Source organism: Gymnoscopelus microlampas (assembly GCF_963454915.1).
Source record: "Gymnoscopelus microlampas genome assembly, chromosome: 11".
Lineage (NCBI taxonomy): Eukaryota > Metazoa > Chordata > Actinopteri > Myctophiformes > Myctophidae > Gymnoscopelus > Gymnoscopelus microlampas.
The window spans coordinates 38,683,932-38,710,972 of record NC_139948.1 but is presented as its reverse complement, the minus strand read 5'-3'; the positions used below and the strand labels follow the sequence as shown (position 1 = coordinate 38,710,972).

The following is a 27,041-nucleotide window of genomic DNA, read 5'->3' as shown; positions in this document are numbered from 1 at the left end:
CCGCGCTATGAGCTTGTAGATCTGTTTTTGAAAATTCGTGAAAATGTGTGCAAATCTTTGAATATATATATATATTTAAAGCAAATATTTTTTAACTCAAATCTTTGCTTCTGTAATATTTTGATGGGTGTCCGCGGCCAAATACATATCATTTTGAGGGTCCTTGACATGAAAAAGTTTGAGAACCACTGATATAGAAACTTATGTTTTTCAGAAAACTGTTGGGATTTAGGAGACATGTAGAATCGGCTTCAGGTCTTAAAGGGTTAATGACTTTGGTTATTCCTGTTGCTTGTGTTGTATGTTGTGTATTAATGTCATTCATAGTGTTGTATATTGTGTACTAATGTCATTCATAGTGTTGTGTACTAATGTCATTCATGCTGTTGCTGTATTGCTGACAAATATTGGCACAATTGATTTTGCGTTGCGTCATTTGCGGTAAAGCTTAATCACGCCAATCCACATCGCATATGACCAGTATGTGATGTGAAGGTGTTTGACGGATGTCGGCATGTGCATCACGTATAGTTACTCGTTATTTGTGCCGTCATTTGCGAGTAAAGCTTCATCACGTCAATCCACATCACATAATAATAATAATAATAATAATAATATAATATAAACGATACATACAACCATATGACCAGTATGTGATGTGGACTTCGTCTCACGTTGTTTGCGTACAATGCTCGTCATTTGGCAGGAGAATAATGAAGAAAATGGACTGATGCTGGACTGAGACTGATGCAGAGAACATGAAACAAAGAATGCTGCTGCCATTGCGTCATATGCGCCTCGTATGATTTATGTCAATCGTTCACAAATGATGTAAATTATACGAGTCTCTCTATCTATCCCTCTCTCTGTCTCTTTATCCCTCATCTCTCTATCTCTATCCCTCATCTCTCTATCTCTCCCCCTGCTAAGTATGTTGGTGAATGTAATGCACATTACAAAGTGCTTTGGTTAAAGGTACTATAGATAAATTCACCATTTAAATTGTAAACTTTGAATTGAACTCATAGGCATCAGCTAGCAGCCACTGTGACACTGTGTAAGAGGCAGTTCAGTCACTGTAGACTGTATTACTCCTGGAAAATAAAATAAACCTTAGTCATAACTGTGATTGCATTCTAAACATTACAGTCATAACTGATGTCATTCAAAATTTGTAAGCTCTATATATTTAACAGCTACCAGGCATTGTGCCACTGCAGAGGTTCCCAAACCCTTTAGCTCAGGACCCAAACTAGTGAAGATAATAGATTTGCAAGCTCACAACGAGCATGTAAATCTATTTTCACAACCTCTTTTTTTTGTTTTGTTTCTAATTTATTGCTTAGATTTGTTGTTTTCATGAAATAGCACATGTTCTATTTTGCTTGCTTCTTATATGTGCTTTTAATTCATTTTAATTTTACTATTTGACCCCAGAAAAAATAGTCACTGTTTGAATCTGGATCTGAAATTATCAATAAACAAGCAATGGCAAAAACACACTGGAATGTAAACATTTCAGTGTAAAGATTTTCATAACGTTTTAGCTCAAGACCCAAAAGAGAAATGTGATGTCTCCCTGGGACCTAGTGAGAATAGCAGATCTATGCTAATCTAATGCTATTTTCATTCTCTTATTTTAATATTTTAAATGGAATTTCTTTGATTTTTGTCTTTAAATGTATCGGGTTCTTTTGAAACATAAGAACGTTTTACTACTCTAAATATTTTATTTCATTCATGTAAAACAAATGTAGGATACTAAAAGGAAAGAGGAATATTTACTGACTGATCTCAAAAACAAATTAAAACTGGCAGAAATAAAGACTCACTCCATAAAAACCTTAAGGAAAACTCCTTAGACAGAGACTAAGAACATATATTTTTATTTTATTTTTTCTATGTTCATAAAGTGCTCCAAGTGCTCAAAGTGAAAAGTGCAGCAACACACATTTAGGTCGTAGGACCATAGTCAGTGCTATATCATCAGATGTAATCATTTGCAATTAAAGCTTCATCACGTCAGTCCACATCACATAATGACCGTAATGTAGTGTAGTGTAGTGTAGTATGTGATGTGGATTTCTGTGTTGTCATTTGTGGGTAAAGCTTCATTATGCATGCCGGTCAATAGGCGAGGCACTGACGATGGTCCTTTGACCCAAACTTTTGCTGCTGCACTTTTCACTTTTAGCACTTGGAGCTCTTTATGAGCATGAACAAATAAAACACTAATATATTTTTTTTAGTCTCTGTCTAAGGTGTTTTTCTTAAGGTTTTTGTGGAGTGAGTCTTTTCTTCAACCGGTTTTCCTTTTGTATAAAGATGTTAACATGGCTTCACATTTATGGTCTGTAAATGATTAAATTATTACAAATTTCTAAATGTTTTTGTTTGGAAGAATCAAGATTGTATTTCACACTTGTAAGTTCTGTGGATATTTTTGCTTTGTTTTTTTGATAAAAATATGATGTATTGTTTACCCGATGATTAAATGCATTATCAGCTTGTCATTTAAAAAAAAAAAGTAAAACAAAAAATCCACAGAGCTTTAAAAAGTGTTGAATAAAATAACCCTTTAAACCCTTTAAAAACAATCTTAATTGTGAAACTTAACTACATTTTGCTCATGTACAGAGCGTTAATCGATAGGGTTATGTTTTGATGTTGTAGATCTTTGAAATGTATAAATCAGTGCTTCTCAACCTTATTCTGGAAGTGGACAGATGGGTGGGCCTTTTCAAAGCATGCTTTAATGACCAATCAATCCATTGGAACCAACTTATTTAATTGGTATCACTTTTTTTATATTAAATCTTTGTTTTTGACAATGACTTGGGTGGAGAATCACTGGTTTAAATTTCAACTAAATGTAAGTTTTAGTTTTTTTTGCTTTTTTTTATTATTTACTTTATGAAATTTGTTTGCGCTTGTGAGCTTGTAGATCTTCACTCCTGGAGATTTTCACTCTATTTTCTTTTCTTTATAGAATTTCTTATTTAGCATTTTCTTAAAATACATTCTTTTGAATCTTTTTGATTATTTTCGTGACATTGATCTTGTAGATCGGCTATTTTCACTTTTCATGTTTTTGGGATAGCAACAATATTCCAATATGTCGCATACGCTCCGTGCAGAACCAACGGATATCATTTTCAAATGTATTCAATAAATGACAATGTTCAATGAACTGTAATCCACAGCCAATTACCTTATGGAAGCTTTGATTGATTGAATACTTTATTAACAGGTTCGGGGGGGGGGGGGGGGGGGGGGTTATTTACTCATGACCCAAGAAAATGTGTCCACAATTGAGTCCCGACCCATAACTTGGGAAACAACGGACCAGGGTCCATTTGTTGCCTTAAATCAAATTAAAACTGGCAGAAATAAAGGCTCACTCCATAAAAACCTTAAGGAAAACTCCTTAGACAGAGACTAAGAACATATATTTTTATTTTATTTTTTCTATGTTCATAAAGTGCTCCAAGTGCTCAAAGTGAAAAGTGCAGCAACACACATTTAGGTCATAGGACCATCGTCAGTGCTATATCATCAGATCTAATCATTTGCGGTTAAAGCTTCATTACGTCAGTCCACATCACATACTGTATGACCATAGTGTATGTCTGGTGTAGTGTAGTGTAGTGTAGTGTAGTATGTGATGTGGATTTATGTCTTGTATCATTTTGCGTAATTTGATTTGCGTCTCGTCTTATCATTTCACGTCAGTTATAATTCATTTGCAGGTAAGTCTTCATCACGTCAGTCCACATCACATATGACCATAGGCGCTGTATGTGATGTGGATTTATGTGTTGTCATTTGCGGGTAAAGCTTCATTATTCACAGCAGTCAGTAGGCCATGCACTGACGATGGTCCTTTGACCCAAACGTTTGCTGCTGCACTTTTCACTTTTAGCACTTGGAGCTCTTCATGAGCATGAACAATTAAAACACTAATATATTTACTTAGTCTTTTTCTAAGGAGTTTTCCATAAGGTTTTTGTGGCTTTTATGGCTACCCATTTATGGTCTGTAAATGATTACATTATTACAATTTTCAAAAATATAAAATTGGTTGGAGGATAAAGTTCCTCTAAAAATGTCAATCTTAATTGTGAAACTTAATTACATGTTGCTCATGTACTTAATCCATAGGGTTAGGTTTTCATCTGCCGTAGTTGTAGATCTTTAATTAAATGTTCATTTACAGAGTGTTAATCCATAGGGTTATGTTTTCATCTGCTGTAGTTGTAGATCTTTGAAATGTGTAAATCAGTGGTTCTCAACCTTATTCTGGATCTGACCACTTAACATGGCAGCCGTGTTAAGTGGACAGATGGGTGGGCCTTTTCAGAGCATGCTTTAAAGACCAATCAATCCATTGGTACTAACTTAGTATAAATTATTTATTTAGTATAACTTTTTTATATTAAATCTTAATGATTTTGCCAAATATTTAGGAGGAGAACCACTGGTTTAAATTTCAACTAAATGTTAGTTGTATGTTAAACAAATGATTCCCCTACTTTATGGAATTGCTTTTCTTTTTTTAATTTACTTTATGAAATTAGTTTGAGCTTGTAGATCTTCACTCTTGTAGATTTTCATTATTTTCTTTTCTTTATGGAATTTCTTATTTAGCATTTTCTAAAATTACATCATTTTTAATGTTTTTCTTTATTTTGTGACATTGATATTGTAGATCGGCTATTTTCACTTTTTATAATGTTTTTTGGACATCAACAATATTCCAATATGTCATATCTGCTCCATTCAGAACAAACCAATGTCATTTTCAAATGTATTTAATACATTACAATGTTCAATGAGCCGTAATCCACAGGCCAACCACCTGCTGGAAACTTTGATTGAATACTTAATTAACAGGTTGGGGGGGGGGGGGGTTATTTACTCATGACCCAAGAAAATGTGTCCACGACCCATTATTGAGTCCCGACCCATAACTTGGGAAACAGTGGACAAGGGTCCATTTGGTTCCATGCGTTTCCTTAAATATATGAGGTTCCTTTTGAAAAATAACGTTTTATTTCTGTACATTTCTTTCTCTTTTTTTTTTATTGTAGGAAACTAAAAGGAAAAAGAGGAATATTTACTGACTGTAGCTGGTCTCAAAAACAAAGCAAAACTGGCAGAAAAAAAAGACTCCCTCCACAAACTCCTTAGACGGAGACAAAGAAAAGCTATTTTTATTTTATTTGTTTCATGATCATAAAGTGCTCCAAGGGATCAAAGTGAAAAGTGCAGCAGCAAACATTTAGGTCATAGGACCATCGTCAGTGCCATATCATCAGATCTAATCATTTGCGGTTAAAGCTTCATTACGTCAGTCCACATCACATAATGACCATAGTGTATGTCTGGTGTAGTGTAGTATGTGATGTGGATTTATGTCGTTTCATTTTGCGTAATTTGATTTGCGTCTCGTCTTATCATTTCACTTCAGTTCAGTCATGTGCAGGTAAGTCTTCATCACGTCAGTCCACATCACATATGACCATAGGCGCTGTATGTGATGTGGATTTATGTGTTGTCATTTGCGGGTAAAGCTTCATTATTCACGGCGGTCAGTAGGCGAGGCACTGACGATGGTCCTTTGACCCAAAAGTTTGCTGCTGCACTTTTCACTTAGCTCTTGGAGCACTTTATGAGCATGAACAAATAAAATGCAAATATATTTTCTTAGTCTCTGTCTAAGGAGTTTTCCTTAATGTTTGTGTGGAGTGAAAACATGGCTACCTATTTATGGCCTGTTCATGAATTTTCCATGGCCAGTCATTTGGTTATCAATAAAAGTAGGAAAAAAGAATGTTATTCTAGTCCGGACTTGTCCTTTAACATGGCAGCCTTGTTAAGTGGATAAACTAAATTGGTAAATGGATGAACTGTGACGGGATAGATGAGGGAGGTCAGAAAGAGTTTTTTTTGTGCAAATATTAATTTGAATATCTGTTAGTTTATTGTATCTTATCTGTATTTTGTTTTAGTTTTTCTCCTTTTTTTATTGTTGTAATGTTAATTATTGACATGTATTTTGGGTTATTGTTTTCCTGTTTTCTTCTTGGTCGTCATGACTTCATAGGCTTGTCAAAATTACATAATAGCATTAGTCTTTGATGGATAATATCATTGGAAATTATGTAATATTTGCACAACAAATATTTCAGTTGTAATGTATGTTTTGTTTTAACTTCCATTTACTGTATTTGAATGTGATGTTTTTTTAATAGTATTTATTTGTTTATTTATTGCTTTGTTCTTCTTTTTTTATAAAGGCGCTATATCACTAAACATTACCGTATCTGATCTCAATAGGCTCATTATCTGTAACTGTACAGCTGTGCTGCTTCAGGAATTCTGTGACCAACAGCGTAGCTCATCATCAGACTCCACCTCATCCTGTAGCACTTAGATGCATTTTGAGCTTGTAGATCTGCTATTTTCAAATGGCCAAAGTTTAAATAGGGTTAATGTTTGTAAGGTTTGAAGTAATAATCAAAATCTACAAAGTAACTAAAGGTTTCAAATAATTGTAGTGGAGTAAAAGTACAATATTTGCCTCTGAGGTGTGGTGGAGTATAAGTAAAAGTACTGAACATTGGAAATACTCCAGTAAAGTAAAAAATACCTCAGATGCTGGGTTCATTTGTTGACCCGACATCCTATAGTTTCTATGTACAGATTATTAATTTATTATACCGTGTAAACTGATGCTAGGTTCTTGGTTTACCTGTGATCCTAGTTTACTGAGACACTACACTGTCTCTGTTTTCTATGTATGTGTTTACCTTGTTTATTGTGAGTCACTCTGGACAAAGAGTATAGATGAATATCTACATTGAAAATTGTGAAGTGACTTTACTGTTGAAATGTAAATGAGTGAATGTTACCATGTGATTTGTAAATAACAACATAAAAACAAAGGCTCTGGTGTGGATCTCCTGGTTTACCGGGATGGGGTTCAATTCCCTGCAGTGCCCTACTCATAGTGTTGTATTTACCATTTTATATGGTCTGTTTTATTTATGTTCATAGTGTTGTATTTACCCTTTATGGTTTTATGTTTTATTCTTTATGTTCATTGTGTTGTGTTTACCCTTACATGGTTTGTTTAATTCTTTGTTCATAGTGTTGTATTTCCCCTTATGTGGTTTATTTTATCTTTATGTTCATATTGTTGTATTTACCCTTACATGGTTTGTTTTATTCTTTATGTTCATTGTGTAGGGTTGGGATCCTTCATTATCATTATAATTGTTGATGACCAAATGGACCATTACAGGTCTAACTCTTTAGTGTACAAATGGAATGGACCCGTTATGGTGGTCCTTGAAATGTAAAAGTTTGAGGACCACTGGTATTGTAATGGTTTATCAGACGTGAAGTCCACACACCAGCTCTGACAGTGTGATGGATACGGTTCCAAACGCAGCTACAAGCTCTTAGCCTGTCTCAAAGTGGGGTCCGGGGACCCCCAGGGGTCCTTGGGGGGATTTCAGGGGGTTCCCAGCTAAAGTAGTTAAGGTAGCATCATAAACATTTTAACCACTTTATCCATTTATGTTTATCGTGCCGCGCTGTGAGCTTGGACATCTGCTATTTTTTGAACATTTTCGAAGGCCCGCTCTTGTCCGCAGACGGCCAGGACGCGCCCGCCTCTTTCGCCGTTTCCACGCTATGATCCCTGCCGAGACAAAGGGAAGATCTCCCACCACCCAGCTGGGTGGAGGGTTTTCTGCGAAAAAGTCTGGAATTCTGTGTACGATCGCTGTGCTGATGTCCAGAAGTGCTTGTCTCTCCTAACTCCTTAGACACCCAACGGTGTAGGAAAAAAAGAAAAGGCTTAAAAATACTAAAAAGGAAAAACGCTGCCACGCTGAGGAGTGTGTACGGAAGCAGCCTTCCCCCTCCATTGGCGCTCCCATATAATGATGTCACATGTGTACTTTTTATAGAATGTCATATCAGAAGACAGAGCCTTCCAGTCAGAGCTCCTATGTCTTGAAGGACCCATGTCCGTGTTGATATGATTTATAATAACCACTAGATGGCATCATTACTACCATCTATGCCTTTTACCCTGCCAGCATACCATGCTATATATAGGCCACGCCTACAAACATTTGCAGAACTAGTATATACAAGAGACATGATGAATGCTGTGTGCTGCCAACTGCCAGTCTTAAATAAATGAACTTGAATGAATCTATGTTTCATCATTGATAGATAAAAACATTACATGGTACCAGGAGTGGTCACGAGTTGTCAAGATGGAAAGTGTGAAGCCGCCAGACGCTGTGAATTGGACTGGTAATGTTGACTACGAGTGGCGCACCTTCAAACAGCGTTTCATGCTGTACCTGATGGCTGTAGGACTGGATACAAAGGCGGATACACGGAGGATTGCACTGCTTCTGACCGTCGCGGGACAAGAAGCCGTGGAAGTATACAACACATTTGTGTCACCGACACGGAAGACAAAGACAAGTTTGACGAACACTGTTCACCAAAGAAGAATGAAACCTTTGAACGGTATGTTTCGCTCGGGAATGCAACAGCCAGCTGAAAGTTTTGATGTGTTTCTAACGGACTTAAAGCTAAAAGCTAGAACGTGCAACTTTGGAGTTGTGCAGGATTCTATGATCCGTGATCAGCTTGTGTTTGGCATACAAGATTCAAAACTGAGAGAGAGGTTGCTAAGAGAGACAGAGCTAACCCTTGTATCGGCTGTGAAAATAAGCCACGCCAGTGAAATAGCCATGCAGCATGCGAAAACATTCGCTGGAGACGCTAAAGATGGCGCAGCAATCGCCATGGTGTCACAGAGGATGTACAAAGTTCCGAGGCAGTTCAATCAGCGAATTAAATCAGAGACTTTTAATTGCAAAAGATGTGGTGGGCGTCATGCACCAAAACAATGCCCAGCAAATGGAAAAATGTGTCACAAATGTCAAGGACAGAATCACTTTTCCAAACAGTGCTTTTCCAAGGGAAAACCAGGCAGAGGGGAACGTGTACACACAGTGGAGGAAAATGACCTGTGTGATTCCTTCTTTGTGGGCATGGTGACACAGGATGTGGACAACATGTCTGAAGAGACCAAACAGACAAGTGTGAATCGAGTGGAGCAGGACAAGTGGACCGAGCCATTGCACATAAATGGAGCTGTTATTGCTTTCAAACTGGATACAGGAGCAAAGGCTAACATGATAAATGAACTTCACATCAGGGACATGAAAGTGAAGCCACATATTCGTCCTAATCCAATTCCACTCAAGGCCTACAATGGACAACCCATCTCCACAAGAGGAATGTGCAGACTGAAGGTGAGAGTTAAAGGCAAAGAGCATCACCTCATGTTTGTAATATACTGCTCAAAAAAATAAAGGGAACACTTTGATCCCTTAATTCTTTTGAGTTTTTTCGTTAGCAGTATGTACACAGTTCATGAAAAAACTCAAAAGAATTAAGGGATCAAAGTGTTCCCTTTATTTTTTTGAGCAGTGTAGTTCCAGATGGACATGACTCACTGTTGGGAGATGAAGCATGTGAACTATTGGGTCTAGTGAAGAGGATGTATAGCATCAAAACAAATGCACAGAAAAACATAGAGACAATAGTGGATCAATATACAGATGTATTCCGAGGGTTTGGTGTCTTACCATACACCTACAAGATTCAACTAAAAGATGATGCACAGCCAGTCATTCATGCTCCCAGGCGGGTTCCAGCACCGCTCAGGGAAAAGCTGAAGCAAGAGCTTGACCGAATGACGTCACTGGGAGTTATAAAGAGAGTGGAGGAGCCCACAGAGTGGGTGAATTCAATGGTGTGTGTCAAGAAACCAAATGGAGATCTACGTGTGTGCATGGATCCAAAAGACCTCAATGCAAACATTAAAAGAGAACATTATCAGATTCCAACAAGAGAAGAAATAACAAGTGAAATGGCCGGTGCAAAGTACGTACGTTTCAGGCAATCCAGATCCGCGGATCCAGTCCGAGTTCTTTTTAATAAAAATAGCAAAATCAACTTAGCATTTTTATTTAAAAAACAAACGGTACTGGGTTTGGTGATGTTCTATATAGTCTGAATCAACTTTATTTGCGTTCGTTTGTGCTAAAAGAGTGACTTTGAGAGCTGTTTCAGCCTACAATGTAATTCAATGAGGAGCATATTTTTTTATTATCAATGGAGCAATTATTTTAGATTTCTTGCCCACCTTTGGAGATGCATCATGGCAAGGTAACTACACAACCCAAACCTCTAACAAAGTGGTCTTGCCCTTTAAGCACTGTTAACCACCCCAGTATCCGTATTGTGGGTATAGCTTTAGCAGAAAATAGCCGATCGACAAGCTCACTGCGACACGTTGTGAGCTTGTCGATCGGCTATTTTCAGTCAAAACTTTCCTCATAATAACACAAAACAGAAAATACACTAGTATTGAGCCCTGAGGCTCACCGGTTACCCATATGGGATTAAGTTAGTTTTAATAAAATAATTTAAACGTTCTTTGTTTGTGTGAGTTTCCTCATTTTGTTACAAACTCAGCCGTTTGCAACACTCTTGGTTGGTTGTTGCAATAAATACATTACATTTAAGTGGTTGAATTTATGTCATTTGTTATCCCTGAGTCACTACTAGAATACCTCAAAACGAAGTATGGAGCTCGGCCTATAATTGATCATTGATTTGATTGATATGCTGCATGCCATGAGTGCGAAGTGGTATTTTCTTAAACTTTATTCAGTTAATCATAGAGGATCTGTGGTCATAATACAGCACTGTTTGAGGAACTATAGTTGAAAACTTAAGACATATTTTTTAATGTCCAGTCCAAAGTGAGAACAATGTAGCCTACTTGATTTAACACCAAAACTGCTATAGTTTTGATCATCTGAAACTAAGGAATTTATAAATGACAAAAAGGGTATGAATTTTTATGACATTACGAAACATCTCTCTGTTTCCTTTCAATGAAAGTGTAAATCTGGGTTCAGACTCAGCCAGAGTAAACGTTTTCTAACAGATGGTTTTAAACAACCTAAATCTCAGTCGTGTCATAATGAATCCTTTCCCTGATCATCAGAGGGTGTATCTAGTAGATCCAGTCATTCTGTCAGGGGTAGAGGTGTTTGCTGTGGATTTTCATCTTTTGACCTGTCACCTCTTGCTTTAACTTTAAATATAACCTCCAAATCCTGATTGATGTGAAAGGCCTGGTGGTGCAAGAGTAAAGCAAAGGCTTCACAAGCGGATGGTTGTGGGTTTGAATCTTGGTCAGGGAAGATCTCAATTTTCGGTCTTTTTAAGGCGAGAACCATGGATGAAGCCCGCCTCCCTCCTCACGCCCTCTTTTAGCTCCGGTAGGAGAGGGAGGAGCATGGAGGGAGCCCACCTCCAGGGGGAGGAGCTTAACACATTTACATATTAATTAAAGATTTTTATTTTAGTATTTTCTGTGGCCACTGTTTTTTTTCACATGAATTTGTTTGAGACATTTTTTTATTGTTTTTTTTCATCACCAGTTTGTATTGACCTCAGCTCCATTGTTTTTTTGTTGTATTACCCTTTTAGTTTTTATTTAGTAGTTGTTTTGAGTGAGCTTTGAACCTCGAACCTTTAGTTTGTGAACCTTTGATTTATCTATTAAGCCACGCTGGCATGGAAGGTACAATTGGGAACGTCATCCTTAACCCTGCCTGTTAGAATTTAGAATGGACAGTGAAAATGTTATTCAGGAGGCTTGAACCCCAAACCTTCTACTTTCAGACCCTGTGTTTAACTCTTGAGCCACGCTGGCATGGAAAGTACAATTGGGAACGTCATCCTTAACCCGCCTTTTAGAATTTAGAATGGACAGTGAAAATGTTCTTCAGGAGCCTTGAACCCCAAACCTTCTACTTTCAGATCCTGTGTTTAACTCTTGAGCCACGCTGGCATGGAAAGTACAATTGGGAACGTCATCCTTCACCCGCCTTTTAGAATTTAGATGGCCAGTGAAAATGTTCTTCAGGAGCCTTGAACCCTAAACCTTCTACTTTCAAACCCTGTGTTTAACTCTTGAGCCACGCTGGCATGGAAAGTACAATTGGGAACGTCATCCTTAAACTGCCTTTTAGAATTTAGATGGCCAGTGAAAATGTTCTTCAGGAGGCTTGAACCCCAAACCTTCTGCTTTCAGACCCTGTGTTTATCTCTTGAGCCACACAAGTACGGATAATACAAAAGAGAACGTAATACTTAAACCACGTTTTAGAAGTTAGATGGACAGTGAAAATGTGCTCCAGGAGTTTCGAACTTTTAACCTTCGGTTTATAAACCCCAGAGTTTTCTCTTGAGCCATGGTGGCATGAGCCATGCAACTGAGAACATAATACTTAAACCACCTTTTCAGGATTGAGATGGACAATGAAAATGTTCTTTAGGAGCTTTGAACCTTAAACTCTTTGGTTCATAAACAGTGACACATCTCTTGAGCCACAGAGACATGAAACATTCAGATGAGAAGGAAACACTTATCCTTTTAGTATTTAGATGCACCGTGTATTTCTACATTAACTTCACCACTTAAACCCTCTATTCTTAGTAAAGTTGCAACCTGAAAAAATCACTAAGTGTGGAGGCCAAAATCGTCCCCCCAAAAACCTGTTAGGAGTACGTTTCAGGCAATTTAGAGTTGATCGGTAGTTTTGTTTCGGTAAAACATTTCGGTAAAAAGAAAATTTACTAAGTCCAGAGCTCGATGAATGTTAGGGACCAAAAAAAATGTCACTACAAAGTACTACCAATCAACTCTAAATTGCCTGAAACGTACTCCTAACAGGTTTTTGGGGGGACGATTTACCGAAACTTTCGTTTCGGTAAAACGTTTCGGTAAAAAGAAAATTTACTAAGTCCAGAGCTCGATGAATGTTAGGGACGGAAAAAAAAGTCACTACAAAGTACAACCAATCAACTCTAAATTGCCTGAAACGTACTCCTAACAGGTTTTTGGGGGGACGATTTACCGAAACTTTCGTTTCGGTAAAACGTTTCGGTAAAAAGAAAATTTACTAAGTCCAGTGCTCGATGAATGTTAGGGACCAAAAAAAATGTTACTACAAAGTACTACCAATCAACTCTAAATTGCCTGAAACGTACTCCTAACAGGTTTTTGGGGGGACGATTTACCGAAACTTTCGTTTCGGTAAAACGTTTCGGTAAAAAGAAAATTTACTAAGTCCAGAGCTCGATGAATGTTAGGGACCAAAAAAAATGTCACTACAAAGTACTACCAATCAACTCTAAATTGCCTGAAACGTACTCCTAACAGGTTTTTGGGGGGACGATTTTGGCCTCCACACTTAGTGATTTTTTCAGGTTGCAACTTTACTAAGAATAGAGGGTTTAAGTGGTGAAGTTAATGTAGAAATACACTGTACATCTAAATACTAAAAGGATAAGTATTTCCTTCTCATCTGAATGTTTCATGTCTCTGTGGCTCAAGAGATGTGTCACTGTTTATGAACCAAAGAGTTTAAGGTTCAAAGCTCCTAAAGAACATTTTCATTGTCCATCTCAATCCTGAAAAGGTGGTTTAAGTATTATGTTCTCAGTTGCATGGCTCATGCCACCATGGCTCAAGAGAAAACTCTGGGGTTTATAAACCGAAGGTTAAAAGTTCAAAACTCCTGGAGCACATTTTCACTGTCCATCTAACTTCTAACAGGTGGTTTAAGTATTACGTTCTCTTTTGTATTATCCATACTTGTGTGGCTCAAGAGATAAACACAGGGTCTGAAAGCAGAAGTTTTGGGGTTCAAGCCTCCTGAATAACATTTTCACTGTCCATTCTAAATTCTAACAGGCAGGGTTAAGGATGACGTTCCCAATTGTACCTTCCATGCCAGCGTGGCTTAAAAGATAAATCAAAGGTTCACAAACTAAAGGTTCGAGGTTCAAAGCTCACTCAAAACAACTACTAGATAAAAACTAAAAGGGTAATACAACAAAAAAACAATGGAGCTGTGGTCAATACAAACTGGTGATGAAAAAAAACAATAAAAAAATGTCTCAAACAAATTCATGTGAAAAAAAACAGTGGCCACAAAATCACAAAAAATACTAAAATAAAAATCTCTAATTAATATGTAAATTTATTAAGCTCCTCCCCCTGGAGGTGGGCTCCCTCCATGCTCCTCCCTCTCCTACCGGAGCTAAAAGAGGGCGTGAGGAGGGAGGCGGGCTTCATCCACGGTTCTCGCCTTAAAAGACCGAAAATTGAGATCTTCCCTGACCAAGATTCAAACCCACAACCATCCGCTTGTGACACCTATACTTTACTCTTGCACCACCAGTCCTTTCACATTTATCAGGATTTTGAGGTTATATTTAAAGTTAAAGCAAGAGGTGACAGGTCAAAAGATGAAAATCCACAGCAAACACCTCTACCCCTGACAGAATGACTGGATCTACTAGATACACCCTCTGATGATCAGGGAAAGGGTTCATTATGACACGACTGAGATTTAGGTTGTTTAAAACCATCTGTTAGAAAACGTTTACTCTGGCTGAGTCTGAACCCAGATTTACACTTTCATTGAAAGGAAACAGAGAGATGTTTCGTAATGTCATAAAAATTCATACCCTTTTTGTCATTTATAAATTCCTTAGTTTCAGATGATCAAAACTATAGCAGTTTTGGTGTTAAATCAAGTAGGCTACATTGTTCTCACTTTGGACTGGACATTAAAACATATGTCTTAAGTTTTCAACTATAGTTCCTCAAACAGTGCTGTATTATGACCACAGATCCTCTATGATTAACTGAATTAAGTTTAAGAAAATACCACTTCGCACTCATGGCATGCAGCTGTGGGGGACTGGTGTAATGCTGGTGTAGGGCTGGTGTAGCGCCCAGGATCACTTAGGAAATTGGCACCGGGTGAAAAAAAAATGGGTTAGAAAAATTATAGAGTTAAAAAGGCATGCAGCATATCAATCAAAACAATGATCAATTATAGGCCGAGCTCCATACTTCGTTTTGAGGTATTCTAGTGACTCAGGGATAACAAATTACATAAATTCAACCACTTAAATGTAATGTATTTATTGCAACAACCAACCAAGAGTGTTGCAAACAGCTGAGCTTGTAACAAAATGAGGAAACTCACACAAACAAAGAACGTTTAAATTATTTTATTAAAACTAACTTAACCCCATATGGGTAACCGGTGACCCTCAGGGCTCAATACTAGTGTATTTTCTGTTTTGTGTTATTATGAGGAAAGTTTTGACTGAAAATAGCTGATCGACAAGCTCACAACGTGTCGCAGTGAGCTTGTCGATCGGCTATTTTCTACTAAAGCTATACCCACAATACGGATACTGGGGTGGTTAACAGTGCTTAAAGGGCAAGACCACTTTGGTAGAGGTTTGGGTTGTGTAGTTACCTTGCCATGATGCATCTCCAAAGGTGGGCAATAAATCTAAAATAATTGCTCCATTGATAATAAAAAAAATATGCTCCTCATTGAATTACATTGTAGGCTGAAACAGCTCTCAAAGTCACTCTTTTAGCACAAACGAACGCAAATAAAGTTGATTCACACTATATAGAACATCACCAAACCCAGTACCGTTTGTTTTTTAAATAAAAATGCTAAGTTGATTTTGCTATTTTTATTAAAAAGAACTCGGACTGGATCCGCGGATCTGGATCTTCTAATAGTAAAATCAACAGGAAGTTGACATTTTTATTTAAAAAAAAACAGTACTGGGTTTGGTGATGTTCTATATTGACTGAATCAGCTTTGTTTGTGTTCATTTACGTGCTAAAAGAGTGACTTTGAGAGCCGTTTCACCGTACAATGTCAATGAGGAGCATATTTTGAATGATCAATTTCTATTCAATTATTATACAGCAATTATTTTAGATTTCTTGTTCACCTTTGGAGTTACATCATGACAAGGTAACTACACAACCCAAACCTCTACCACAGTGATCTTGTTCTTTAACAAGCAAAATCCAAAAGGCTGGAGTGCTCCCAGTGAGCTTCACGGTGAGAGAGAGAACAAGAATGAAGTCCAGCCACCTGTTTTATAGAGGACAATCCAGGTGGGCCAGATCTCCACTGATGACACACTCCGCCCTCCAATCATTCTGACACACATGACACATGGTTAGTAACCATGACAACCACACCAGTCACCCTGACAACCCACAAGAATTAAATATAAAAATAGATAGCTGTGCTGTGAACAATTTAGGCTGACAAGAACAAAGTATTTTTTTAACGACAGGACTGTATGGCATTTTGTTTATACTAAAGTATTGTATGACTTTTTTTTATGACAGTACGAGTTTAGTATGACTTTTCTCATATACTATTGTGTCAATGTAGGAACTGAATTAATAACAAGCTAAAGTCCTTTTTGCATCAACTCCTCCAAGGAACAGGCCATATGGTGTAGTTGGCAGGGCTTTATTGAAGAAAAGGTGACATTAAAAACAAACAATTAGACAAATAATCATACATTGATGATGACAATGAAGTGCACATTAGCATTCACACTGATTTACATGTCAACCTTAAAGTCACATCAGACAATGAGCATGAAACTGTCACTTTTACAAACTGTAATAAAAGTTATCCTTGCCTGGGCGTACATCTGTGCTGGAGGCTGACGACAGGGGAACAGCTGGGGCCCGTTTCACGAAACCTGGATTAGGGATAAACCGGGTTTAATCGGCTATCCTGGCTTAAATTATCCAGGAATCGGTTTCACGAAAGCTGAGTTAGCTCGGCAGATTAATTGAGCCAGCAAACCTTGATATGTTTGTCCATGATCCGGTTTCACGAAAGAAAATTGAAGCAATCCTGCCTTAGTTACCATGGCAATTTAGCTGTGAAGTTAGCCTGGTCCGGACCAGGCTAACAGCCAAGCTTTATTAATCCAGTGCCTTGTTCTTCAAGTTTTGTGAAATAGCTGTTAGTCCAATGACTCGTAACCAATGAGTTTTTCCACACTTATTAAATTCTTATGCGAAAATCGAAGATCTACAAGCCCGATTTTTTTTTGTCTTATGGCGGCCCCCGGCCCCCCGTGGACCCCCGGACCCCCATGTACCCCCGGACCCCCGTGTACCCCGTTGACCCTCGGCCCCCTGTGTACCTCCGGACCCCCGGCCCCCAATGGATCTCCGGACCCCCGTGGACCCCCGGACCCTCGTGTACCCCGGACCTCTGTCGGGGGTCAACGGGGGTCCGGGAGTACACGGGGAACCGGGTACTCCCGGCCCCCCGTTGACCCCCGGCCCCCCGTTGACCCCCGTGGACCGGGGACCCCCGGCCGCCAAAAGGCAAGCTTTTCACTTGTAGATCTTCGATTTTAGAAATTAGAAATTTCATTTAATTTGTCGGCAATACTTTGCCACGCTTTCTCCCTGGATCCATTTATTGCGGCCATGTTTCCTTTCTTGCTTATTATACATTTTACTTTCTCGTATGATTCCGGGGAGACATAAAATTTCTCTTTTGGGTCTTGAGTCGAACCAATTACTCCCGCGGACACATCAAATTTCTCTTTTGGGCATTGAGTCTTGGCACTCAAGGCCCAAAAGAGAAATTTGATGTCTCCGCGGGAGTAATTGGTTCGACTCAAGACTCTTTTGGGTCTTGAGTCTTGGGACTCAAGACTCAAATCCTGGAAATCAAATCCTGGAAATGGCAAATCAGCATGTGTCTGTCTCCCTGGGGTCTAGTGCTGTAATAGAGACACACGGGCGGAAACGGAAGGCCTACAAATTCACGCCCACTTTTGAGACAGCGCTGCTACTCGGGGTCCGTTAGAAAGATGAACTGCAGCTCTCAATGCAATCTTTATGAGAGGCATTGTAAAATACCGTCATTTCATTGTTTAACTACTGAGGCTGTAGCGACTTTTTTGGTGTTCTAATAAAGTGTCCCATTTGTTTGATTTGTCCTTTTTAATGTCCCATATCTGTCATCTCGATATACTACCCACAATATACTATAATATACTCCATCAGTATGTCAAAACCGCTAGCATCGGAGATCTAGACTTTAAGTGGTCGCATGGTATATACGTCACGGACGCATTCCTTGAGGTTTTCAATACCCAGAAAACTGGCGAAAGTGGACGTTTTCAATATGTTTTGGTCATTATCTCTGGAACAGAAGGTCCAATCTGCTCAGTTCAAAGCTTGTTGGGTGCGTGACTTTGAGGACATTAAGTACGGGTTAAAATCGGGTTATTTGTTTTTTTTTAGGGGAGGCGAGATCTTAGTTGGGCAGGCGACCGCCTGTCCTGCCTCTACAGTGTGGTTACACCACTGGTCGGCGCTCGGAGCTCGTAAAGACAGTGATGTCACATCACTGTCTTTACGAGCTCCGAGCACCGATGATGTCACTGAAATGCGACAACTTGTCTGTCTGCCGTCTACCCTCTGCTGTGTTAACATTATGGGTAACTCGTTAAAGTGGCAAATTAAATGTGAAACACATCAACTATTAAGAAAACAAGAAGATATGTTGACAAAGACACTCCATTCATTTGGAAACATATTTTTATTTAAATCAATATCGTCTCCAGTTAATGCAGGATAATTTTAAAAGTAGGCTAATTCTCATATCCTCTCATAGGGAATGCATTGAGAGCTGCAGTTCGTCGTTCTAACGGACCTCGAGTAGCGGCGCTATCTCAAAAGTGGGCGTGAATTTGTAGGCCTTCCGTTTCCGCCCGTGTGTCTCTATAGGGATAGACTCCTGTGTTGCTGACAATAAGCCCACTTGTAAAGTGCATGAGCCAAATGCCTTTAATTCATTTGGTGGAATGACGCATCACGTTCATCTAATGTCAATGTACAAAGATCAGTGTGCTTGGTTAGCTCTGTTGGAAGAGCTCTTGACTTCAGACCACAAGGTTGTGGGATCAAATCCCTGTTTAGAATCTTTGGCATCTGAGCAATCTGGCTCCTACGGGTCTACTATCTTTTTTAGCCTTTATCATAAAGGTTGCTGGACAATATATAGAGGATGAAATGCATAATTTATGAAATAATATAAAGGTAATATCAAATACATTGTAGACAATGAGAGACATGACGCTCTATTAGCAAGACAGTCTTTTATTATATCATTCCTCATTTTGCTGGTTTCCCCTGAAACCCCTTTACTGTTACAGAGTAGAACTGCCTTAGAATCACTGCTGATGATGTGGCCATAGCTGAATGGTTAGAGAGCCTGCCTGTTAAGCCATAAATCCCAAGTTCGATCCCAGTTCCAGCAACGTGTGAAAGTGTCCCTGAACAAGACACTTAAATGAATAGTTCACCCAAAAAATAGTTATTTTCTATCAATTACACACTCCATGAAGCCTTGAATTCATGGAGATTTTTTTGTTTTTGACACATTCCTGAGCACAGACTCAGACATATTGGTTGGATGCATGGCGCATATAATAGGCTATCACATTGGAGATTAGTAGGCGATAATTCCAATATTCACTATACATTCCTCATGTTTAAGCCTAACTGAATTATATATTTATGAACTTGCATAAATTGTATATATTTTTGGACGACTTGTGCATTTAATTTGTCGGCAATACTTTGCCACGCTTTCCATTTATTGCGGCCATGTTTCCTTTCTTGCTTATTATACATTTTACTTCCTCGTATGATTCCGGGTTGACATCAAATTTCTCTTTTGGGTCTTGAGTCAAGACCCCGGCTCCCGGGGAGACATCAAATTTCTCTTTTGGGTCTTGAAATTTGATGTCTCCCCGGGAGCCGGGGTCTTGACTCAAGACTCTTTTGCAAAAGAGAAATTTGATGTCTCCCCGGGAGCCAAGACCCAAGCCTCAAGACTCTTGAGCTAAAAAGTTTGTGAACCACTGCCATTTAGAACAGTGGTTTTCAACCTTTTTCGTGCCAAGGACCCCTAAATTGATATACATTTGGCCGCGGACCCCCATCTGAAAATGTTTTGTGCCAGGGACCCCCATCCCAATTCTGAGGTGGCCATAGCTGAGTGGTTAGTGAGCCCGCTGAAAGAACCAGTGGCCCTGGTTGTCCCAGGGTACGATTCCAGGCATGGCCAGCAGTGTGTTCCTGAGCAAGACTCCTAACCCCTAATTGCTCCCTGTGCACTCCACAGTGTTTAAAATCCCCAATTTCTCAAAAATATTTGGGAAAATAACTTTATAGCTCGATCTGCTATTTTCATTCCTTTTTTGGGGTTTTTATAAAATGATTTTGTAAAACGTTGAGTTACTTTTAAACTTTTTAAATTTTCGTAAAACATTTTTTCATTTTTTGCAATAATTAAAAACAAAATGTAGGGAACTAAAAATAAAGGGGTATTTTCTCGCGACCCTTAAAAATTGGTCCACGACCCACATATGGGCCAGGGGCCTCATACTGGGGTTTGCCTAGGGCCTCCTGATCCCTAAGCACGGCCCTGCCTGCTAGAGTGTACCGCAGTGTAAATATTGGTAGTTGCGGGTTGGGTTGGGGACCCCGACCCATAGGTTGAACCACTGCTATATAAAACCTCTCACTAAATCCATGTACCATGTGAATGGTACCCACTACCCAGTGCCCAATCTGGGAACCCATCGTCACATAAAAAGGAAAAACAGCACCCTCTGCTGTTTTTAGCGGCGCTAGCCGCTCTATACCTTTAGGTATAGAGCGGATCCTGCTCTATACCTGACTTTATCCGTGTTCACCGTCAACGTTCTGATTGGTCAGACCCTTCAACGTTCTGATTGGTCAGACCCGTCATTTTTAGCGGCGCGAGCGGATCCTGCTCTATACCTGACTTTGTACGTGTTCACCGTCAACGTTCTGATTGGTCAGACCCGTCAACGTTCTGATTGGTCAGACCCGTCAACGTTCTGATTGGTCAGACCCGTCAACGTTCTGATTGGTCAGACCCGTCATTTTTAGCGACGCTAGCCGCGGATCCTGCTCTATACCTGACTTTGTCCGTGTTCACCGTCAACGTTCTGATTGGTCAGACCCGTCAACGTTCTGATTGGTCAGACCCGTCAACAAAGTGATTGGTCAAGCTTCACGTGACACGTGGCTATAAACACATTATAAACACATATCGATGACAAAATGTATCAAAGGCGGCGCTACCTTCACACAGGGTGTGATTTTTCACTTCAAGCGCATCTCTGAATCTGTTCTTGAGAGATTACCCAGTGCCTGTCTGGGTAGCACAGTTGTTAAAGCGCTCACCTTTGATACTGCAGCACTGCCAGCTCAGTGTATGAATAGCCTAGCTTAGGTAAATAACTAATGTCCCGTTGCTGTGTAACTATTATTTGGGTCTTACAGAAGTAGACCATTATAAATATGTTGACTAGAATAAATGTCTACAATGTCTCACAAACCTTTTCCACAAAAACTAAATACAAAGTCATACTTTACCATAATCTTTTAAAGTCATATTATACACTATTTAAATTCAACATTTTCTACAGTCTGACTTCAATCTGGTCCAAAAATGGCTTAAAAATAACAAACTCTTATTGAATAAGAGGAAGTCCTGTAGCATGCTGCTTGGCCACTCGTGCAAGTTCTTCTGACCTACTGATTAATTTTGAAGACGGTTCCTATCTGGAAAAAGTGGATTCATTTAAATACCTCGGTATCACGATCGATCCAGAACTCTCCTTTAAACTTCACATTGAACTTACTATTAAAAAAAACATATGGCAGCTTGTGCTCACTTTATCCTCAACTGTTTCTCATTTGAAGTGAGGAAAAGAATAATCTCCCAAGTACTACTTCCCATTGTAGATTATGCTGATATTGTATATCAGAACACCACAGATACTAATCTCAAGCCTCTCAATATATTATATAACTCCCTATGTAGATTTGTGCTGAGGTGTCCATACAGAACACACCATTGTTCTCTGCACAGTTCGCTTGATTGGCTATAGAGCCTAAGGCAAGAAGGCAACTTCACTGGTACCTATTCCTTTTTAAATGTATTCACTTTAACTGTCCTTCTTACTTGAAACAGTCTCTGGAACCATATACATCACCATACCCGCTTAGACATTCACAACATCCCTATTTTATTGTTCCCAAAAGAATATTTTCTGTAGCTGGACGCAGGTCATTCCATTACAAAGCCCCATCTGACTGGAACAACCTTCCTCTTTCTCTCAGATCAGTTACCTCTCTTGGCCGCTTCAGGACTTTCTTCTATTCACATCTCGAAAACTACCTGTTCATGCTTCTAACACTGCTTGTACATACGTTTATTTCTGACTTTGAAGGTCATAGTACTGTATTCTCGACTTCTTTGTTAAAAGTGAGTTGGTGAATGGGTTGTGTGGGTGGGAGAGGGTGAGCAAGCTAACTGTATCTGTACGTGTGTGTGTGTGTGTTGTGTATTGTGTACTTGTACTGTATGTAATGTTTTACGTATGTGAATAGGACCCCCTCTAAAATGAGATGCTGCATCTCAAGGGGCTATCCTCTCAATAAATTCTGACCAAATTCTGACTATGTTGTCAAAATAGAACAAGTAATGGCATTGAACACCTTAAATGAAGTCATAACTACAGTATACCATATCATCCGAATTAAGTCATAATTTTGTTGCAGACATGCAGTTTGACATTACTGTAGTCAGTGTAATTGGGGTGTGCCTACAGTATGTTGGCAGAGATTTGCGCTCCATGAATGCAACTTTCTACAGTAGTTAACCACTTAAACCCTATACTTAGTTGACTGGAGTCCCCCAGGGCACTATACTAGGCTCCCTCCTGTTCTACACGGCTTATTCCCAAAAATAGCTGATCTACAAGCTCACAAGATTAAAGTTTGTAGATCTGCAATTTTCGCTGAATGTTCGCCCAACACTTAAGTTTGTGTGGTTAATGGGGCTACCACCATTGATTGTTTGGGGAACAGAGCTGATTTTCACAGGGCACATGTCTGCTGTGCCCTGCTACGAATCTTTCCATTGTTTTTTCAAATTACTCTTTAGTCTTTATATACATTTTTCTATATTACATTTTTTGTTGCTCATTGGTGTGATGGCCACCTGTTTTTTAATCACAATTCAGACATCAACATCAACAAATAATATGCATATGATTGCAGGGAAGGGATTGGTAAAACAAAAGCATTACAAAAAATGGGCTCAAATTACATTCAATTTTAATTTCATCCTGAAAATTTCGATTGAAATGACGTTATACTGTAGGTGAAAATACATTTTCATAGAGTATGACTATGTCCTGTAAAACAGGGTTGGCATTTGTCCTACTTCATATGTGATCATTTCAGTCACCATTATTAGGCTATAATGATCTGAGCTAGACAAATCAGTTTTTCAGTTAAACATGCCCTCCTCCAGATAAAACATTTTTATAACAGAGAAAGCTACTAGGCTGAAAAGGCACCGAAATGACCCATATGGTATACACAAGACACATGGGAATTAATGTTATCTCTTTAGTTTATTTTGCACCAAAGTCACTGATACACACTTTATTATGTACAGCACAGTTATACAAACAGGGACAAAGGTGAGAACTGGACAGAGTGAGAAAATATAAAACAGTAAAAAATGCATTTGAAACTTTCTGAGCAAGGAACCTATATACTGTAGTAAACGCTTGATCATCTCATTAAATACCTTGGTAGGCCAGGGGGATGACACCTGTGTAGTTCGTCGTATAGCGGTGTCGTGCACCGGAAATAGGCAATCTACAAGCTCACAACGCATCACAGATGCGTTGTATTGTGAGCTTGTAGGGTCGGCTATTTTCAGCACACAATATCACCGTACGATAGAGCATGAATCAGGCTATACCCATGGTTGATAGTGAAACATCAACCAAGGGGGACCGTCCATCATCACTGTCTACACAGTGCAAAAACCTGGTCAGTCCGGTCCCAGGCGCGAACCCCGATCCCGTAACACAACGAGCAGCTGCATTAACCATTCAGCTATGGGCCAGGCCCGCTAGGGAGAGGAGATACACAGCAAGACGCAACGAAGAGAGGATAGAAGGAAAGTGGAACTTCTTGAACTGCAAGTTATGTGGGCTCGGCTACATTTTACCTCAGGATCAAGCTCAAGTCAACTTGGCCCACATATTGGTGTGTGGACACATCTTCTGCTCCGCCTGTACCATCTTCCTGGAGGTGGACATCTCCATCCCGTGTCCAGACTGCAAGGCTGAATCAGAGCCGTCCGAGGATGGGGGGGGGGTTTACAAGTAGGCAGCAGTGGTCGGCCTCATCCACACCAAAATGAACAAGATGATAAGTGCCCGTGTCAACAGAGGAAGCAGACTTTTTTGGTCCCTGCCAGAGATGGAGGGCATTGTAATTACAGACGAGCCAGACAAACGACAGCCTTTTGCTGTGGAGAAGACAGAGGAAAAACATGGAAAAAGCACTAGACCAGGCTGCAGAGAATATGGCCCAGCTGTAGTACATCCAACAGACTCGGCTGACTGGCTGGAAGGCGCAGATGACCAGGGAGGAATCATGGCTGCGGAAAGCAATCGCTCAAGTTAACGACAAGGCCGTACATGTCCTCTATAAGAGGCAGGGCGGACGACCGTAACGTGAAATACAACACAGCTGTATTTCCACTCGCTAGCGGGCCTGGCCCTTCAGCTGCTGAATGGTTAATGCAGCAGTTTGTTGTGTTATGGGATCCTGGTTCGAACCCCGGACCGGGATGACCACCTTGGAGTTTTCGCGCAAAGGCACAGTCACCCTCGGTTGACGTTACAATGGTAACACAATGGCAATCAGTTGTTCACAGGTATTCATTCTTGTTTTCCCCCCTCACTAAAGATTTCAACATCATCTCATACCCACACAATAGAGTAGCTAAATGTCACTCATTTAAGCTCTTCTAAAGCAAACTTAGTTAAGCCCAGCTGACTGTGTAATACTGGGAATGAATGATCAAACATTATAAGACGTCCTATTTAGTTAGCTAGGCTACTATACAGCGCCACTCCCTCAAAGCTATGTCTTGATATAAAATTACTCATTATTTACATGCATTTCAGGGCACGCAGGCCTCTTAAATATTATTTAAAGTCCACAAGCGTTTTTTTGTAATCTTATTTGAGCAGAAATGCTGTGGTATTTTAGTTTAATTTGCAATGAAAATTGTTTATCTTCTGGACATACTACATTATGTCCTGGAGATAAAAAATAAAACATAAAAATCATTGCTGATAACAGGGAATAGAACTATTAGCAGCTTGAGGCTGCATAAAGCCTTAATAAAAAGAAAAGAAGGCACGGTCCCCATATCATAAATCTGGCTATACTGTATCACAACTAGTAATGTAGTGGATAGTAGCCTACTTACTAAAAGTAGAGCTGTCTGTTAGCATTAGAGATATTATTGAGTTCCAATCTCCTGCAGTACCACAACTATACATTGGCAGGGATAATTATGTTCTTGTGAATGCTTTTATTTGTGACCACCTTGTATTATGTTCAAAGTTTATTCAAACATTTCATGAAGATTCTGTGCCATCATTTGGTAAATCCTATCTGTGTAATCTTCATGAAAGTTAACGTACAGTGTCAAAGAAAAGAATAGCGATATAAGATAAATATACATCTGTTTAACTGCAAAATTATAATTAAATCTGTAAATGGCGCAGGTAGCAAGCAGTCTATGTTGACACCAGTTGCTAGGAAAAATATTAGCCAAGCCTTGTCCACTGGAGGAGTGATTTAATCAGAAAACTAGTGGGTGGCCTGTTCTTACGTCTAGGCAAGAGACATCCTATGTCTACCCAAAGCACTGTACAGTCTTTTGCAAAACACCATGATTAATATGTACTGTAGACATGCTGTGGAATTACCACAGCACAAGCTGAATATTTAGCAGAATAAAACCTTGAGGTGATTTATGTCCCCCCACATCATGTGTTTGAGGCCATTTTGATTCTGACAATATTCACAATATACAACCGACAACAAGTCAATGGCAGCCGTTTTAAATTGTCACTTATAGATTTGTAGGACAGACAGTAGGCTGCTAGTAGAAGATGGGTTCGGGTCTGTCTTCGGTGAAGGTGGGGCGAAGGTAGACATCAAGGGAGCGGTCACTGTGGGGAGAGGAGGGGAGGCAGGGGGCAGAGAAAGTTAGCTTGAACACAACGCATCATGTACAAATATTACACCACCCCGCCCAGAGAAATCTGCCTTCCCAGAGTTATGTTTTCCAAGTTCAGTTAACAGATCTATAGTGAGTTTTAGCAAGCATGCAGTGACAAAACTCATTGGCGCAATTTATTGTTAACTGTCAGGGGGGGGGAGTATGAACAGGCACGCATGCAAGGTTAGTAGTGTCTTCTCTGAATGATGCTGTTATACATATAAAATAAATCTTTTACAACCTAGGGCCTCTGGGAGTCGCAATGCAGGAGGCCAAAGGATAGAAAAGATAAGTGATACCCAGCATACTTCTGAAGCCAGACAGCCAATGACGGCACAAAGAACCAGGAGAGAGAGAGGGAGATAATAAGAGTGATTGGTTGGCTGAATGGCGATGGAGGCTGGTGACTTACGGAGGTCCTGTTCCCTCAGAACCGGGACAATTCTGGACCCAAACTGGAAGGTAAAAAGAACCCTTGGGTTTGAATGGTTCATCTCTCAGTTAAGATCATGCATGGGTCACAGTTCTTAAAGGCATTGGCACTGCTGGTTAGGCTGGCGTAAGATGAAAATACTGTAGGTTAAAGGAGCACTTCGCCCATTTTCAACCTCATCTTCATATAATTGGTCCTCGACTAATGCTAATTATAAGATGGCACGCTTTCTGTCTACTCACTCTGTGTCTCAGAGGTGGGCTGTGCTGGACATTTCAGAAACCTTATTCCAATGACATCATCGACGGAGATTCCAAGCTATTGGAAACTACAGCCTCTCTCTTACTGGAAAGTTAGCACGCTGAAATAGAACCCATTGTGCTTGCATCAATACATTTGTT

The 27,041-nt window shown here is 39.5% G+C and overlaps 1 protein-coding gene across 2 annotated transcripts in view; it reads right to left on the bottom strand.

Moving 5' to 3' along the window:
• Window positions 1–23,504: 23,504 nt before the first annotated feature.
• Window positions 23,505–27,041, bottom strand: part of LOC311055955 (BAR/IMD domain-containing adapter protein 2-like) — a 69,082-nt gene continuing 65,545 nt past the window's right edge. Inside the window, exons 14-15 of one of the 2 annotated variants that reach the window (XM_084072257.1) lie at window positions 26,620–26,662; window positions 23,505–26,157 (exon numbers count right to left, since the gene is read on the bottom strand). In XM_084072257.1, the coding sequence (XP_083928383.1) occupies window positions 26,635–26,662 (28 nt within the window). In that variant the 3' untranslated portion in view covers window positions 23,505–26,157; window positions 26,620–26,634. The remainder of the gene's footprint in view (window positions 26,158–26,619; window positions 26,663–27,041) is intronic. The other variant, XM_084072256.1, reaches the window with a different exon arrangement.